The sequence below is a fragment of the Cavia porcellus genome, unplaced genomic scaffold, assembly GCF_034190915.1.
Source record: "Cavia porcellus strain 051 isolate PalLab524CR breed Dunkin Hartley unplaced genomic scaffold, mCavPor4.1 scaffold_4, whole genome shotgun sequence".
NCBI classification, from domain to species: domain Eukaryota; kingdom Metazoa; phylum Chordata; class Mammalia; order Rodentia; family Caviidae; genus Cavia; species Cavia porcellus.
In genome coordinates this window covers 23,779,249-23,795,578 of record NW_026947487.1, presented here as the reverse complement: position 1 = coordinate 23,795,578, position 16,330 = coordinate 23,779,249, and the positions used below count along the sequence as shown (strand labels likewise).

At 36.5% G+C, this 16,330-nt stretch overlaps 1 protein-coding gene across 17 annotated transcripts in view; it reads right to left on the bottom strand.

Moving 5' to 3' along the window:
• The window catches only part of Lmo7 (LIM domain 7), a 192,354-nt gene that overhangs the window by 32,571 nt on the left and 143,453 nt on the right, over positions 1 to 16,330 (bottom strand). For 14 of the 17 annotated variants that reach the window (XM_063246858.1, XM_063246861.1, XM_063246863.1 and 11 more), the window contains 6 exons: positions 15,541 to 16,260; positions 14,515 to 14,544; positions 6,610 to 6,727; positions 4,486 to 4,628; positions 2,801 to 3,230; positions 582 to 887 (listed from right to left, as the gene is read on the bottom strand). In XM_063246858.1, the coding sequence (XP_063102928.1) occupies positions 582 to 887; positions 2,801 to 3,230; positions 4,486 to 4,628; positions 6,610 to 6,727; positions 14,515 to 14,544; positions 15,541 to 16,260 (1,747 nt within the window). The remainder of the gene's footprint in view (positions 1 to 581; positions 888 to 2,800; positions 3,231 to 4,485; positions 4,629 to 6,609; positions 6,728 to 14,514; positions 14,545 to 15,540; positions 16,261 to 16,330) is intronic. The other 3 variants (XM_063246871.1, XM_063246873.1, XM_063246872.1) reach the window with 2 other exon arrangements.

Sequence of the window (16,330 nt, the reverse complement as noted above, 5' to 3'; positions counted from 1 at the left end):
TATTACCTAGTAATTCTACTAAAAGTCATCTGTTAGAATTTTAAATAGGAAAAATTACAAAAATCACACTTCGTCACATGGTATATTTTAAGACTCTAAATGTTAAGGATTCAGAAATATCATATTGTAATTAAGCCTAAATAGTTCCATTAAGAGATACGGTGCAATTCAAAATTCTGGTCATTATAAACTATAAATGAGAATCAATGTCACTGAAAGTTTAGATGATAGGGAATGAAATGCTGAAGGTTAAGATGGTAGGGAATGAGACACTATGTCCCACAGACTAGCTCTTATCACGTGCATCAGTGTCTCATTGTGACTAACTTCCTAGGAGGAGACTTTGATTAGCCACATAAAATTGAATCTGCATTAACACTTTCCAAGTGACTTCTACCTCTGCTGAAATAGTATTTACCAAGCAAACCCTGAGAAAACTAATCCTTCAAGATTCTACAGAATGCATGGTAATTATCCAGATCTACACACTCAGAATTGGAAGTAGGAGCTTCCTTCAAGATCTATTTTAAAAACTGCTTAGGTGAGTGAACCACCATGATAAAGAGCCTTCCTGAACTCACCTGGGGACTTGAGATCTCTCTCTGTGATGAGCTTCTGCCTTCCTCAGGTTCAGACATTAAACTCAGGCCAGATGTCAAGGACAGCGTGTTGTTAGGAGCAGCAGCCAGGTCTTGGGAGAGAGATGAGAAGGAGGGTGTAGGAGAGGGCAACCTCACTGCACCTTCTCCTGCAATTGCCTCTCTCTCGCTGGACAAGCTGGAAACAAGCTGGCTGGTGTCGGGCTTTAGGGCAGAGGGGCCATCTGAACTGTTCTCACTTGCCGTCACACCTTCACCATCTCCGTTATATTTCCAACCAGCATCCATCTAAGTAAGAAACATCACTGTGTGATACATTGTTTTTTTTTAAATGTACTCATTAATAATTTTATTTAGTTATTTACTTGTTTATACTGCAGGGCTGAGGATCAAACTCTGGGCTTTCATGCATACGAGGAAAGTGTTCTACACTGAGTTACACCCTCAGCCCCACTTCTCAATATTTTAAAATAAAAACAATAATTTTCATTCTGGATCTGAGTTAAGTAAGTCACATTCTGAAAGGCAAATGTGGTGTGCTCTCCCTAATATGTGGGATCTAAAGAAGATGACAAATAGAAAAGAGATTATTAGACAACAGGAAAGGAACAAGAGAGAGGGGATCTGTAAGGGGGGCAAAGAGAAAACAGATATGATCAAAATATATTATTCAAATTGAAACCCCTTCCCCAAAAATGGGGTGTGGTTAAGGGTGGAAATGATCAGAGTGTGCTATATGTATGTATTATCAATCTTCCAAATTTGACCCACTAATCTGTATAACAAATAAAAAGTAAAAATGATCCTATTAAAAACAATACATATCACCTAGAGTAAAGAAACTACTGTTAAAAGCACAGAATATATTCTTTCACAGCAATAAATACAAACTAACAGAGCGGGAAGAATAGATGTACTAACAAAAGTTTCATTAGGTTAAAACTTTTGAAACTTGTTTTGCCATTTTTATCACTCCAGGTGAATCAATAAACAGAACTCTAAATTACTCCTTTTAATTACTGATTATCCCATAGTGTGCCTATCAATACTTTATTTAGCACTATTTAAATTTTTCTGTCATCTCCAAATATACTTAACAAATTCTAAGTATATCTTTCTAATAGGAACTTTCATTTATACAGCCCCAATTCCAGAAGATCTGCTAGAAACTTTAATTTTATATTTTTTTCTTAAAAATAACTGCAGTTATACATTCTTAAAGAAATACATAAGGACTACTGTTTTTCTGCATTCTCACCAATGCTAGACATTTTCAGTGTTTTAAGTTTTTGTCAGTCTGATGGATGAACGTTGTATGCCTCATTCTTGCTCTAATGAGGCTAAACATGCCTCTGTGTCTGTTATCAGCCATTTAAATTTCCTTTCCCTTAAATTGGACATTTTCTATATTCATTTTTCTACAGCCATATTTCCCTCACCAACTTGTAGAAAAATTTTATAGCTTAGAGCTATTAACCCTTTATCTGTAATACATTTTGCTAAAATTTGTCTTGAGTCTATCAATTGCCTTGACTCTAAATTTAATTTGTATGTTGTCAAATGTGTCTATAATTCCCAATGTAGTAGTTGGTGGGTTCCTGGCTACTTTAGCAAGATTCCCTCATCTCAAATACTCTAATTTTTCAATTCATAATTTTCCTCTTATTGATCTTCAAACTATTTTGCTTCTTTTATATAATTCAGATTATTAAGTTATGTTTTATATTGCTGTAATATTGTATATCCTTCAAAATCTCAATATAGATTAAATATATATTTTAATAAGATACTTTAATAATTATATTTAAACATATCAAGTTTTGAAGTGGGCGTTTAAAGAAGAAATTTATATATAAGCCCCTGAAAATATTTAAGACATGAAACTGCTGTTTCGTAGATCAAAAAGAGCTGACTACTGGCAATTTCATATTGTTCAAGCTAATACTTTGCAAAAGTTATATTTGAAAAATATAATACTAAAAAATGCTCTGCCTTAGATCACATCTTATTCATCCTTTACAATATATCAGCCCTACTTTCACTGAATTTAATCACTCCTGTACATTACTATTACTATGCACTAAATTTCTATTGGCTCTAAACTGACATGAAAGTGCTTTGTATATGTTATACATACTCAGGTACACAAAAACAACTTTCCACCCTCTGAAACAGACTATGTCAGTGGGGATGATTTTTACCGTATAGCTTCTGGGGAGTGGTGAGATTCCCCTTGACTGAGTGCCAAAAGGTCTCGGTGTGACCACAGATGTTAACCTGGCTGTATCAGTTTTCTGGTAACTTCTGGGGAGAGAAGCTGAAATTTGAGTCGGCTCCGTTCGTGCACTCAGTGAATGCTGAGACGACAAAGAGGCTGGCTGTTGTTCTTCTGTGAGGCTTTTAGGAGGAAGCTGAATTTCAGCTGCTACATTGTCCTGTCTTTTTCTAAGGATTGTAGACTCTTTAGGAATTTCAGCGGGGTAAACTGTTCCCTTCTCTTCCACTCTCTCACTCTGGTAAGTGGCTTCTGACAGAGTCAGGGTAGCAGGTAGCTCTCCATCATTCAATATATCATCAGAAGAGTACACTCTCCTCCTAGATGTAATGGTAGGCATTGGGTCTCGGGATTCCCTTAGTGGAAAGAAGCACACCATCACCACAAAGTTATGCTTTTGACACCAAAAGTAGAAAGACAGTAATTAGCACCTAAATATTAAAGAATAAAGACTATTGACAACACAATATAAATAACACTACAGAATGTGATCATATACACTTTAAATAAGAAAGCTTGTTAGAACTAGATTTTTTTATTAAAGACATTCTCAAGTACTTTGCTGGATTTTTTTTAATGCAGAGAAAGATCTTACTAATAAAATGAAGAAATTTTAATAAGATTATTTACAAAATTTTACCCACAAGTTTGAGTCTTATGAAATAAAAATGCCATATATAAAAGACTAACCAAAAGTTTCAACCAATTTGAAACTTCTAAAGATATAGATTCCTTTGATAGTATTATGAGTTTTTTCCCTACATAAAATTTACAATATACTAGTAAAACAAAAGAAGCACAAAAGACTTAGGCTTTTATGATGATCCAGTCAACATACGGCATACCAACATATGTTGGTACAACTTCCATGCACAGGTACTACAAACTACAAAAATCACTCTATTTTCCAAGCTGACAGTATACCTCATCTAACATTTAATAAGGGTAAGGAGAACCTACTTCTCAGGCTGTGTTACAGGTAAGTGAATGAAACTCCTTTTATCACTGGCTTTTCAAACACAAGAAGTTTTGTTTAATTTTATGTGACAGCATATTTCCTTTTTGACATTGTTCTTAAAGCATATTTACCTTCTCCCTGACCTATAAATAACCTAAGATTTTACACGGTAACTGCTTTAAATTTCACCTTTATCTTTCTATACTGCGATACAAGGAATAAATAATCCCAGAAATTTCTATTTAATACAGAATAATTTCCTTTAAAAGACAATTTATGTTCCACCACTAACTTACAAAAACAATTGGTATATTTCATACAATTTAGTTAAAAGGGAGAGGTGCCTTTATTTCCTCATTTCATTCCTAAATTCATTTTAAAAATAAGTATCTTTTTGTACCAAATACAACCCTTCCACTTTTGTGTGTAAATATGTAATGTGAAACAAAGACATACTACCTGTGTTAAGCACTCATTTATTGATCCAAATCACTATTTTAATAGTATTTTTTTTTCCACGGTAGAGCAAAATTCTGGATGTTTAGGCATATCTGTTAAAGTTTAAACTTGGTTACTCCCCACTGCACCACACTAACCAAAACCTCCATTTCTGACTCTGGGCTCTTCCATATGAGATGCATTCAGCCTCATACCTGTCCTGCAGCATTTCCTTAAATGTCTTGGAGCGTCTCTCAGACTTCTCGAGTGCCTGCTTTTCATTTTCTTCCCTCTCTTCTTTTCTCTTCTGCAGGTCTGAAGTGTAACTTCTCCGGCGATCTTTCCATTTTGCAAGATCCTGACAGAAAATCACATCAGGGCGGTCATACCTGAATTCCTACACACCCTTTCTAACAGCAAGAGTGCACCAGAATATCCTGTTACATGGCTGAAACTATTCACTCCCACTTGCGCCAAGGTGCCCTAATTTTGCTTTTTATAGCCAGCAAGTTTCTGTACCAAGCCTTTATCTCATGTGTCTGTCTCAAAAGCCTGACCTAATAAGACAGATCCCAGTTTTGTTTGCAGAGGTGTTGCCTTGTTGCTTGTTTCACAAAGAATGCTAAATGCTTGTAATTAGGTGCTAGATTAGACTGATCAGAAATTGTGTCAAATTCAGTTTCATATCTCTCCAAAAGCCTGGCTGTTACATGAAAGGACATGTTTACTAGTAAGAAGAAAACAGAGATGTTACAGTAACAGTTAGGGTCAGATGCATATTCAGTGGCATTTAACAAACAGAAGCTCAATCACTATTAACACACAGATGAGTAAGGTTAAGACATGGTTCCCTCAAGGAACTCTTAGTTTGCAAGGGAGAGACAAAAGATTATTTAGAAAAGCAAGCATCGTACAGTCAGGGGAGAGTTTGCAAAGGAGCAAATTCCCACTGAGGAGCTGAGACTGGAATATGTAATTTCAAAAAGGGTAAACTATTCCTAGGTTAAGGCGATATGGAAAACCATGCGTAGCAACTCAGCACCAGTTTCCCATAACCCCTAAAGTTTTAGGTGTGACTTTGATGGCTAACCCAGGATTATCAGCCTGTTTCAGATTTTTCAATTAGCCCTAGCAATCCTGGTTATTCTGACACCCAAGGGATTAAGACATTTTGAAAAGTACAGACTTTTCTATGTCTCCGAAACAGAAAAGCCATGCTAAGGAGACCAAAAGGCATTCCAGTTCAAACAGGAGTACATTTGAGGTCTCAGACTAAAGAGAACCTCACCCTCACGGCATGCAAAGTAAGTTTCGGAGCAGACAGGGCCACTGCTGCTTTTCAAACAGCCTGAAATCAATATGAACTATTTTCAGAAAGAACAAAAGCAATGTGGGATTTAGTTCTTGAAGACACGTGGTGTGAATTTTCACCTGACTTAACCTAATGGATAACCCCCTCAATATTCAGTATTTTCATATCAAAAATTTAACATGGATTTTGACAAGTGGCTCTGAGTTACTTACTGATTCTAAACAAAATGAATTCTCAATAAAAGAAGCATCTAAATTTACTAATATACCAAGCCAGAGGTTTCAACTTCATTGCATATAGATTAACTTCTTTGAATATTAAGATTTACTGTCCATGAACTTTTTGTTCATGCCACAACTCGATTCTCTTACCACAAAACTCCACTCAAATTTTGGAAGGTTGCTATGTATAACTTAAAATAATTCTCCAGAGTCCTTCAGTTTATAACAATTATTTTTAAAAGGTTAAACTTCCTTCCTTAGGCTCAAAACTAAAGATGAAGCCTATATCCATACATGCATCTGAATACATCAGCTCTGTGGAAACATCTATTTGCAATTCATATTCAATCATGCTTCTTGAGGTAAACACTCTGGATTTTATTTCTTCATAATTGCCTCAGTTAACTTCAAGAACCCTTTTCATCTCAGCCTACCAATGCCAAGATCCATGGTAGACTGCTGCGTGTCTACAATCCTACATTTTAAACAAGGTCTTTTTCTATCAAAAGCATAATATGCAATATACCAATTCAGCTACCAAAGCAAGTAAGCAATGAAGCATTACTATTCTTCAGTGAAGCTCACACTTTTTGAAACCTCAGTGAATATTAGAAGATAAATTTTCTTTTATATTTTTCACAATGATCTTTAAAATGTGCACTTGTAATAGTTCAAAGAGGTTTAAAACTGTTTGCTTGCATTTTCTACAGAATATCAACTGTCTCAGGAGTATAGTGACTTGAAGAGAGGAACAAGGCAAAGTCCAACTAATATATTCTCCCTTTATACAATTAGAGAATACTCACATCTTGCCATTTCTGATCTTGTTCTTTTAACTGGGTTTTTATTTTCTGCATCTCCTCATAACGCAGTTGACGCAAGTGCTGAACATCTTCTGGGCTGACATCACTCACGGACTTACTCCTACAGCAAGAAAACCACGATCACCAAGATTCGCATCATCAGTCTGAACGACAAAAGGAACGTTGGGCTTATATTTGGAAATTCCACCTAAATTTCTGATGTGCTGCCTAGACACTCTACTGATAGTGTCACAGAACCAGCACTACAGAGATAAATGGTGTTTTTCCAAAACGCAGAAACAAGAGCCTACTACTCAAGTTGGGTGTAAATGTTTTCCCAAAATGGCCAAACTAACTATGGATGAGTAAAAAAAAAAAAAAAAATCTAATATTCAGATTTAGAGACATCAATGCATAAAATTTTTCTTTAGGGAAAAAATGTATTAGTAGTTATTAGAAATATCTCTCTTTATTTTCTATGTCTCCTAAAGGTAAGCTATTAAAGTTTGGCTGCCCTTTCTGGGCACTTACTGAATAATTCAGTGATTACCTGATATTTTCTCCTCAAGTTCAATACCATGAATAGATGCAATGCTGCTTTTCAAAGATTCTATAAGATCCACCCCTGCCACTGTACTCCACTTGTTCTCAAAGGACACAAGCAGTTTTCAACAGCCTGTTGGAACCATCTGGTTGCACTCCCTTTGCAGCTTCCCTCAGGAGGGGAGGTTTAACAACCACCCCCCAGTACTGGGGCTTGAAGCAAAGGCCTTCACTCTAAGCTATATTTCTCAGCCCTTTTCATTTCTATTCTTTGAGATGAGAGCTTACGAAATCACCTAATTGCCTGGGTTGTGCTTGAACTTAAAATGCTCCTTCCACAGCCTCCCAGAGCAATGGCATTGCTGGATTGCACCAGACAAGAAACAAGAACAGAGTGGGCTGATGGACACAGGCAATGACTGCAGACTGTACACACACAAGAAGGGTGGGTAAACATGGCTGAGAAGGAGATTAAGGGTGCCCTACTCCCCACCGCTGGAAGGAAGGTGTCAAGGCTGAATATGAAGATGAGGTAGGGATGAAAAAATGTTTAAAGGTGAGGTGCTCCACATGTTCCCTCTTATAGATCCATTCTATTGCACATCCTAACTGATTGTATTCTTAGTTAAGTAACTTACCTTATCTTCCACACAATTCTGTTGTCACATTTCCTTCATAAAATACTCAATCTTGGTTAGTTTAGGAATTCAATTACAACTTCCTTGGGAAGGACTCCCAAGTCTACAGATCTGCCCCTCCTTCCACTCATTTCCTGCTCAGTGAATGAACATTTCTGCCTGGATATTCCCTAGGCACCTCAAGCGTAAAAGGATCACTTGAAATAATATCTAGAAAGGATTTTGTAACACCTGGTTGTGATGTAGTTAAACTAAGTCTTGTTCCCAATCTGCTGTTCTTATGTTTAATGGCCCTTCCCCCAATCATTCATATTTGAAACCTGAAAAGGATTTTTCACTTTTGTTTCTCCTTTTTCTTCACTTTCAATTAGTTATCAAGTCTTCTCATACAGTGTCTTTTTCTTTCCATCTCTATTGCCAGCAGCCTAGATCAGAGCACAGAAAGACCTCACCTCAACTTCCGAATAAGCAGCTTAACGTATCACCCAAAGAAGGTCTTGCCTCAAATGCTCCCTCTAACTCAGTCATCCTTCCCAGTACATTGAGTCCATGGCCTTTGCATGGAGTTACAGCCTGAGCATTTAAAAAAAACTGAAGCAGGGTCTAAGTTGTTCAGGCTGGATGGGTCAAACTTGCAATCCTTGTGGCTCAGCCTCCCAAAGTGCTGGGTTTACATGCATGCACCAATATGTCTAGCTATATATGCTTTTTAAAGTACTTCTCAGAGTCCTTGTTAGACTCAGATGGTTACATACAGTAATTTTGCATTACTCAGTTTCTACTTGGAAGCCTATCAGGGATCTCAATGTAACTGTCAGACTTATAATATTTCTCACCCTATAAGCTGCTCATCTCCTGTCTCCACCATCTCAGTAAAACTCAGTCTGTCTTCTCACATTTTAGGTCAGAATTTTTGGAGTCATTCCAGATCCCTGTCTTTCTCTCATATATTTAGAGGGTAAGAGTATACAATCATATTTCACCTTCTCCACTGTTACCATCCTAATCCAAGCCATCACATTTCCCACTCAGAGGATAATCTCCCTGCTTCCATCCTTCCTGAAGGCAGTGTTACACAGCACCCAAAGAGATCTTTCCAAGTTACAACCTCTCAGCACCCATCAGCTCCCTCCCATCTCGCTCAAGTTTTAACTTGCTTTTAAGCAAGTTCTTCCAACACCTGCAAAGTCTAGAGTTATCTAGTCTTTGCTGTCTCTCTACACTCACCTCCACCATGCTGCTCCTAACTCACTCTCCTGCTGCCAAGCGGCTTCCTTGGTCCCAGACGGACCTCTTTCACGTCTACCGGCCCAGCATGTTGTCCACCAAATATCCAGCTGGTTCTCTCTCACTTCTGCTTAAGCATTACTCAGCATTTCCTTCCCTAATCACCCTCAGAGACATAGAAGATGCCCTTTACCCCAGCTCACCTAACCCTGTTTCCTCCACAGCATTTACTGTCTGTCATCTAAGAAGTCATGGATCTACTACATGTCGCCTGCTTCACTCAGTATGCTGGATTACAAAGCAAGAACTGTGTCTGCTTCACTTTCATTAGCCAAACAAGGGCCAGCCCAGGGTTAGTGATTCCTATCTAGATAATATTCAACGACATGGATAAACTCTTTCCTGCTCTTCCCTATTAAAAGTGGCCTGTACCCTTTCTCAATTGCTACAATATGTTAGCTATATTTCTTTCACGTTATTTAACACCAGCCTTCATGTTCTATGGGGTGTGCTATGTGATTTTCATGATTAGCTTATCTCCCTCACAAGCCATGTGTTCCTTGAAAGAAAAACACATTAATACAGTACACAGCATGGAGGATTTAGACTCATTTAATCTGTGCCAAGAATGAGGTTAACTTAAGCAAAATACACTAAATTTGAAACATTTTTTAATCCCATGAGGGGACATTAATGCCCCCACAAGTCTTATAAAATTATAAAAGTTTTATTAGGATTAAGGATTAACAGCATAATATATGAGTGCACATATGAAAATATATAAGTTTTCCAACACAATGTGTATTAAGTATAAAAATAATTCGTGTGATTTTGAGCATGTAAATGCACTGGAGTCACAACTAAAAAGAATGCAGGTATTGGCGTTAATGCAACAATAGATTCACTGAAAAGAGCAGGAAAACACGTTCAGAACTAAGGTGTGAGGGGAAGCTGGACACCCAACACATGGGGTTACACAGCCCCAGAACAAAAGTGGAAATACTAATTTGTACTTTAATAAATCTTTTTAGGGAAAGGCTGGGTGTATACACTGACCCAGAACCTGTTTTCATTCTCTCTCTTACTCCTGTGGAGTGAAGCATTAACACACATCACAGTGTGCTCCCTTAGGGTAAGTATGGCACCTGTCTGGTGCTGTACACAATTCTTACTAAAGCAAAAACGATTGTGTGGGTTCTCCTGAAAGCTAACTCTTCAACTCGCTTCAAATTTAGGCGTTAACTGCATTGCTGGTGCACTCCTATCATCCCAACACTCTGCGAGGCTGAAGCAGGAAGATCATAAATTCAAGCTAAGCCTAGGCAATTTAGTCAGATAATGCCTCAAAACTTTTTTAAAAATGAAAAAGGCCTAGTGATATACTTCAGTGCTGAAATCCTGGATTCAATCCCCAGTCATGAGAAAAAAAATAAGGGAGTTATCCCAGACTACACATAAAATCTGGACTTTCTAGAATCTCGAAGTCAAATCATGAAGAATTCTTTCCTCCCTCATCAGCATGAGGACCACCGTATTAAATCTGTGAGGGTTCACTGTGTGCGCACAGCACTGCCAAGGAGTCTCTGTGGGTCATCTCATGAAACAAATCCCTAATCCAACTCTACCACTCACAACTCAACATCCATGGAAAAACTGCAATCACTGTTGCTCTTTCTCCATGTCTCTGAAATGCAGATAATACCTGTCTCTTTACACTACAAACTGAAATAAGCACCAGAGATAGCACCAGTAAAATTGTTCCAGAAAACTTGATGGAGTACACATGTCTGGTGTGTTGTGTTAAATGAAGTGCTGTCACTGGTAGGTCACATGATAATTCTCTTAAAATTCATCCACCTGGTAGAATTGTATTTCCTTATCTGGAAAGACTCCAGTTGACAACTACATTTGGATTTTTGCTGAAAAAGAATTACAGATGTAACATTCTACCTTTAAATTGAACAGAATGCTAGCACTTTTGGGAAGACAAGAAGAAGAGCAAATTTAATGAAAAAATAATCATAAAATATGATCAAAGTAAGATGCTCTTCTTGTACTATTCAGATTGCCTATAATATTCCTGACTTTCAGAGTTTTCTTATATTTTTTTATCTTTTTAATGTGTTTTGGCTAATGTTAAGTCTTATTATCTTAGACAACCCATTTTCAGACTTATAGGTGAATATCTAAAAAATAAGAGGTAAAAAGAACCCAAATAAGACAAATTTTCCTAACTATTACCTGATAGCCTTACACAGCAAATACAAATTCCAAGGTACAAAGTGAAGGGTCTCAGCCTTGAGGAGACATGCATGTGCTTTTCAATGTACCTCTATGTGATTTTCATTAGATATTTAAAAATTCTGTGAAGAGTAATCAGCCTGTTTGAAAGGCTTCAGAACTACCATAACCATAAAACAACATAATGGGTGGTTTTTCTTTTACAAATTTATTATCTAAAGCATGGGTTCTCAATAGCAACACTAGTGAAACACTTCTGTTTTAGGGCAGTATGTGTATACTGTGGGACATTTCGCAACACTAAATGTGAGTAGCACAAACACACCTGAATGTGACAACAAAAAGTGCCTCCAGCATTACCAAGTGTTTCCTGGCATGAAAAAAATCTACATAAGGTAAAACACATCAACTTGTTCTCTCTTTTTGCTGTGTTATGACTTGATAAGTCTACAGACTTTTTGGCCCAAACTCTGTAAGTGTTCATAGTTGAATCTGATTATAACTTTGCCTTTAATCAGTGTTTGTTTCTTGTTCATAATGCAGATTGAATTAATTACATTACATGATTATTTCTGCATATCCTTACAGCACATTTTTATGTCATACATTTTATGTCATTACAGCTTACACCAAACAACATAATCAAATTTTCAAATTTCATAGAACCATATAGAAATAAATTCATGAAGCACAAAAGCACACATAAACAACAGCCACATACAAAGCATCTTACTACAAATAAACTGACATGTTCTATATGACAAAGAAGCAGTAAGCCACCAATTGGACATGTGGCTCAGTACTAGAGCACATGCTTAGCAGGCACAAAGCCCTGGGTTCAATCCCCAGCACAGACACATGAAAGTCAGAACTTACAGATTAAGAACTTAAAAGATAATTGCACATTTCTCTTTAAAGTGCTCCTTACTCAAAAAAAGCATTTATATTATAGAAGATTATTTTTCAATTACAGGATTTTGAGTAATAATTCATTTTCAAATAAGTATACCAAGTTTGACTATATGTAATATGTTCAGAGAAGGATCACCAAATATAAACATGGAATGGGTTGTGAGTTAAAACCCTATATGTAATCTAATTTTAATTTGTATTTTATTTTCATTGCACATCAGCTTAAGGAAAGCACTGGTAACTGATAGGATATGGGGTGGGTTCAGCTGATCTAAAAAACACCAGAGTTTTCTAAAGAAACATTACTTTCCATTATTAGACAAGTTATGCATTATTCATCAGTCTCAATTTACAGGTTATCTTGCTTTATTTGTATAGCTATCTTGGTACAAAACCACATGGGGAACAACATTTAAAACAAATACAGTACTACCCTATTCAAAAATAACTATCTTGGAATTGTCTACAGAAAGCATTTGCTGCTGCTAGGTATAGCTCAGGAAACTATAGCTTTTTGAGCTTTGGTATTTAGGTGTCTCGCCTCTCTCCGGCTCTCCTTCCTGCTCTCCTTCTCCCTCTTTTCTCTCTCTCTCTCTCTCCCCCACTTTTCTCTCCTGTTCCCCCACTCTTTCTCTCAGATTGAACCCAAGGACTTCATAGTCATGAGCTACATGAGGTGAAAGGTGGGGATAGGGTCCTGCTAAACTGGACAAGTTGGGCTTGAATTCACAAGCCTCCTGCCATAGCCTCCAAGATTATGTTGCACCACCACACCTGGCTGGTTCCTCTCTTCTTAACTCAGTCACATAATATTCCCTTAACTAAGGAGGAACATGTACAGTCAGTAAGATGGTTACATATGTATGCATTACAATTAAGTACTTATACTTTGGGCACTTATATCCTTGAAGGGAAAACAACTATTTTCTGATACCTGCTTATTTTATGAAATCATATTTAATTTGCAAATGCCAAACCTTTCCGAAAGTTATTTAAAATGACTGAGGTTGCAAAAAGAAGGGCAGAAGCAGTACTAGGGAGTGAACCCAAGGTCTTATGCATGTGAGGCAAACACTCTATCACTGAGTTACATTTTTAATCCTGCAAAGAGATTTTCATCAAGTTTAAACAGCTTTTCCATGATAAAATGAAAATGGCAGATGCTTAAGTGTTATGCTGCAGACTGCCTTCTTCACCTTCACAGATGAAAACATTTTAAGTGTATGAGGTTCTGGGCAGAAGATAACATGCCTTAACATGACACACTGAAAATGTGCTGGGAGACATTTTTAAAAATCTGTAGTTGAGAAGTACTCCTAGTAAGTTGTGGCCCAGTTACATTTTTGACATCTAGAATGGTTCTGACTCTTGCATTAAGCAGTAATTTTGTCATCTTCCAAAATTTGTGAACTACTGAAATTATCAAAAGCCACCAACTTATATATCATTAGAGAAAAGGTAAATCCTAGAGAAAATACTTAACTACCCAGGTTGAGGCAGATTAAATTTTAAAGCCTTGAATTCTTTTCCTCTTATTCAAAAACTATTTGCTGTAAGATTCACAAAACCTCAGCAAGTTTGGTTGAAACTATTAGGAACCAGCTACCTGGTTATTCTGTACTAAGGATGAATGATTTTTTAACTATTATAGAAATTAGAAAAACTTCCTGAAGACTTTCATATTATGTTATGTCTACCTTATGACAATTAAACATTAGTAAACTAAAAATTAATGAGTGATACAGTACTTGCAACACTATTACAAACTACAAAGATGCTATTTTTACAGTTTAGAAAATCTAGTTTTGCTCTATACAATGCTATAACTTTTTACGCTAATCTAGAACCTTGAGAATGTTTCCAAATATCTCTAGTGAAAGACTGATTTCATTCACCATCCCTACTAACATAGCTCCCTAGGAGCTGACTATGTGAATTCTACCAACTGCAGGCATTCTAACCTGAAGTAAATTGCTATATCTTTTTCTACTACAATATGTTTCAGCAGTCAGAAATTATAAACTTAGTCAAGTTAGCCATCAAATATCAAATAAATACAATTTTAGTTATTCTTAACTCATTACATTTTTTTAAAAAGTGATAGAACTTTTATATAACAGAAATTTAATAAAACAGAAAGTGTTTTATATAGTACTTCATGCACTGTACACACAAACGTACAAATATTACCATTAGGTTGCAATGTTAATACTTCTCATTTTAAAATTTCATGCATAAGCAAAGCGTCCCCACTTAGCGGCATGCCAAGATAGAAATGCAATGACAAATTACATAAAAGCCAAGAATGAAGCGCAGAATTTTTTTTGCTGTGAATCACGAAACTTACCCATTCTCACCATAAATCTTTTGAAAGAGTCTAAGAAATCAGAAAATCAAAAATTTTAAAAGTTATGTTTTCCAGTTGTGTTAGTTTCTAATTGTTTGGTGTCTTTTATTTGACACCATCCTAATTGAGGATGGACAAATCTAACAAGATTGCTTCTTCAGCTGCAATATTATATTCCAAGCTCTCATCTATCTTATTCTTGGAGAAACTCAGATTAAGCAAAATGAAAGCTTTCTCAATTTATTGAACCAAGAAATCTATAAGAAAAAGTTTCCCATTGTCAGGGGAATTAAAAGATTAGATTTAGGTTCCACTAATTTTATTCATCCTAATCAGATTTGTCCATCTCAAAATTCAATAAACTGAGCATTCTTCAAAAAGGCAAATTGCAAAACATTCATTATTACCAAAATGCCCACAAGTGCATACATGTAAAATTCAGCAGACAGTAAATAACATTCATGCATTTTAATAAAATTTGTAGTACACTTTATAAATGAAAATGTTACAAGTTGGTAGTTCAAGAAACCTTGGTCAAAAACAGAAGTCAAGTTAAATGAAATTTGCAATGCCATATTTTAAGGGATATTTGTATCTCAAAAAATCAGACAACCCAAAATATGAGAAAAACATATAAAATCAAACTACCACTAGACTATTACAGAAATGTTTGAACATAAGAATAAAAGTCTGTAAATATAGTTGAAAAACTTTTATGAAACTTTATATTGCAGAATAGTACCACAGACTTAAAGCCAAAGATTTGTGTATATATATATATTTATATATATATATGTATTTATATATATATCTTCTCAAATAGGCTTAAAAGATGTGCAAATATGGAATTGCACTGTTTTTATGAAATGATTGAAAGTTTCTCAAAGCAAAATAAAACTTTTACAGGATGCTTCAACATAGCACACGACATGCAGGGTTGAGCAACGTGACTCCACTTTTTGGCACACTGAAAGTTACACAAGACTGTCCTTCACAAGCCAAACTCTCGCAGAAACACACTCTGACCTCTCAACCATTAGTCTCTTCTTATGCCGAAGCCGGCTGGCCTCGCGGATGGCCTCCCACTTCCGTAAATCAGCCTCACTGCAGGGGCCAGGAGTAAAGGTAATGGGAGGCACAGTAGTACCTAGTTTCCAAGACTGGATCTTACGAGTCAGCATGTCATCTTTCTTCCGCTGATAGGAGGGAACTAATATTCTACAGCTATTACTTTTTTCTTTGGATGGGCACGTTCTTTCAAGTACACAGAGAAATTTGGCTTGGATTTCTGGAGGCAGAGTCCAGGGATCAGGGAAAGGGACTGGCTGGTATCTATCTGGCGCCCCAGAGAGAGGCACTTCTTTTTTCTGTGCTGGAATTCGGCGGACGATCATATCATCTTTTTCTAAATCTGGTAGAACAAGTTCACCTTCTCTACATTGCAAAATTATATCTCGCTCTACAGGATCTTCTTGCTCAGAGAATCTTCTAAAGTCTTCAAAAGCTCGAAGAACACATGGATTTGCATGGAAAGCCCCAGTTTTTCTGACAAAGAAATCATCATTTTCTAAATCAGGATCTAGAGTTGGCATCTCAAGGTCATCTGTTCTATTGCTTGGTGCATGAGAGAGATTTTTTCTGCATGTTATGAGCCTTGGGCCAGAAGTAGGGTCAATTTTGATATTTGTTTCAGAAGACAAGATGTCATCCGAGTATGTTTGGAGCGCCTGAAGTAATAAAAATTGACTGGGGCAGAGAGAAGAGAAAGGAAGGGAAAATCGTAGTAAGTCTGAGAAGAAAAGGTAATTATTAGCCA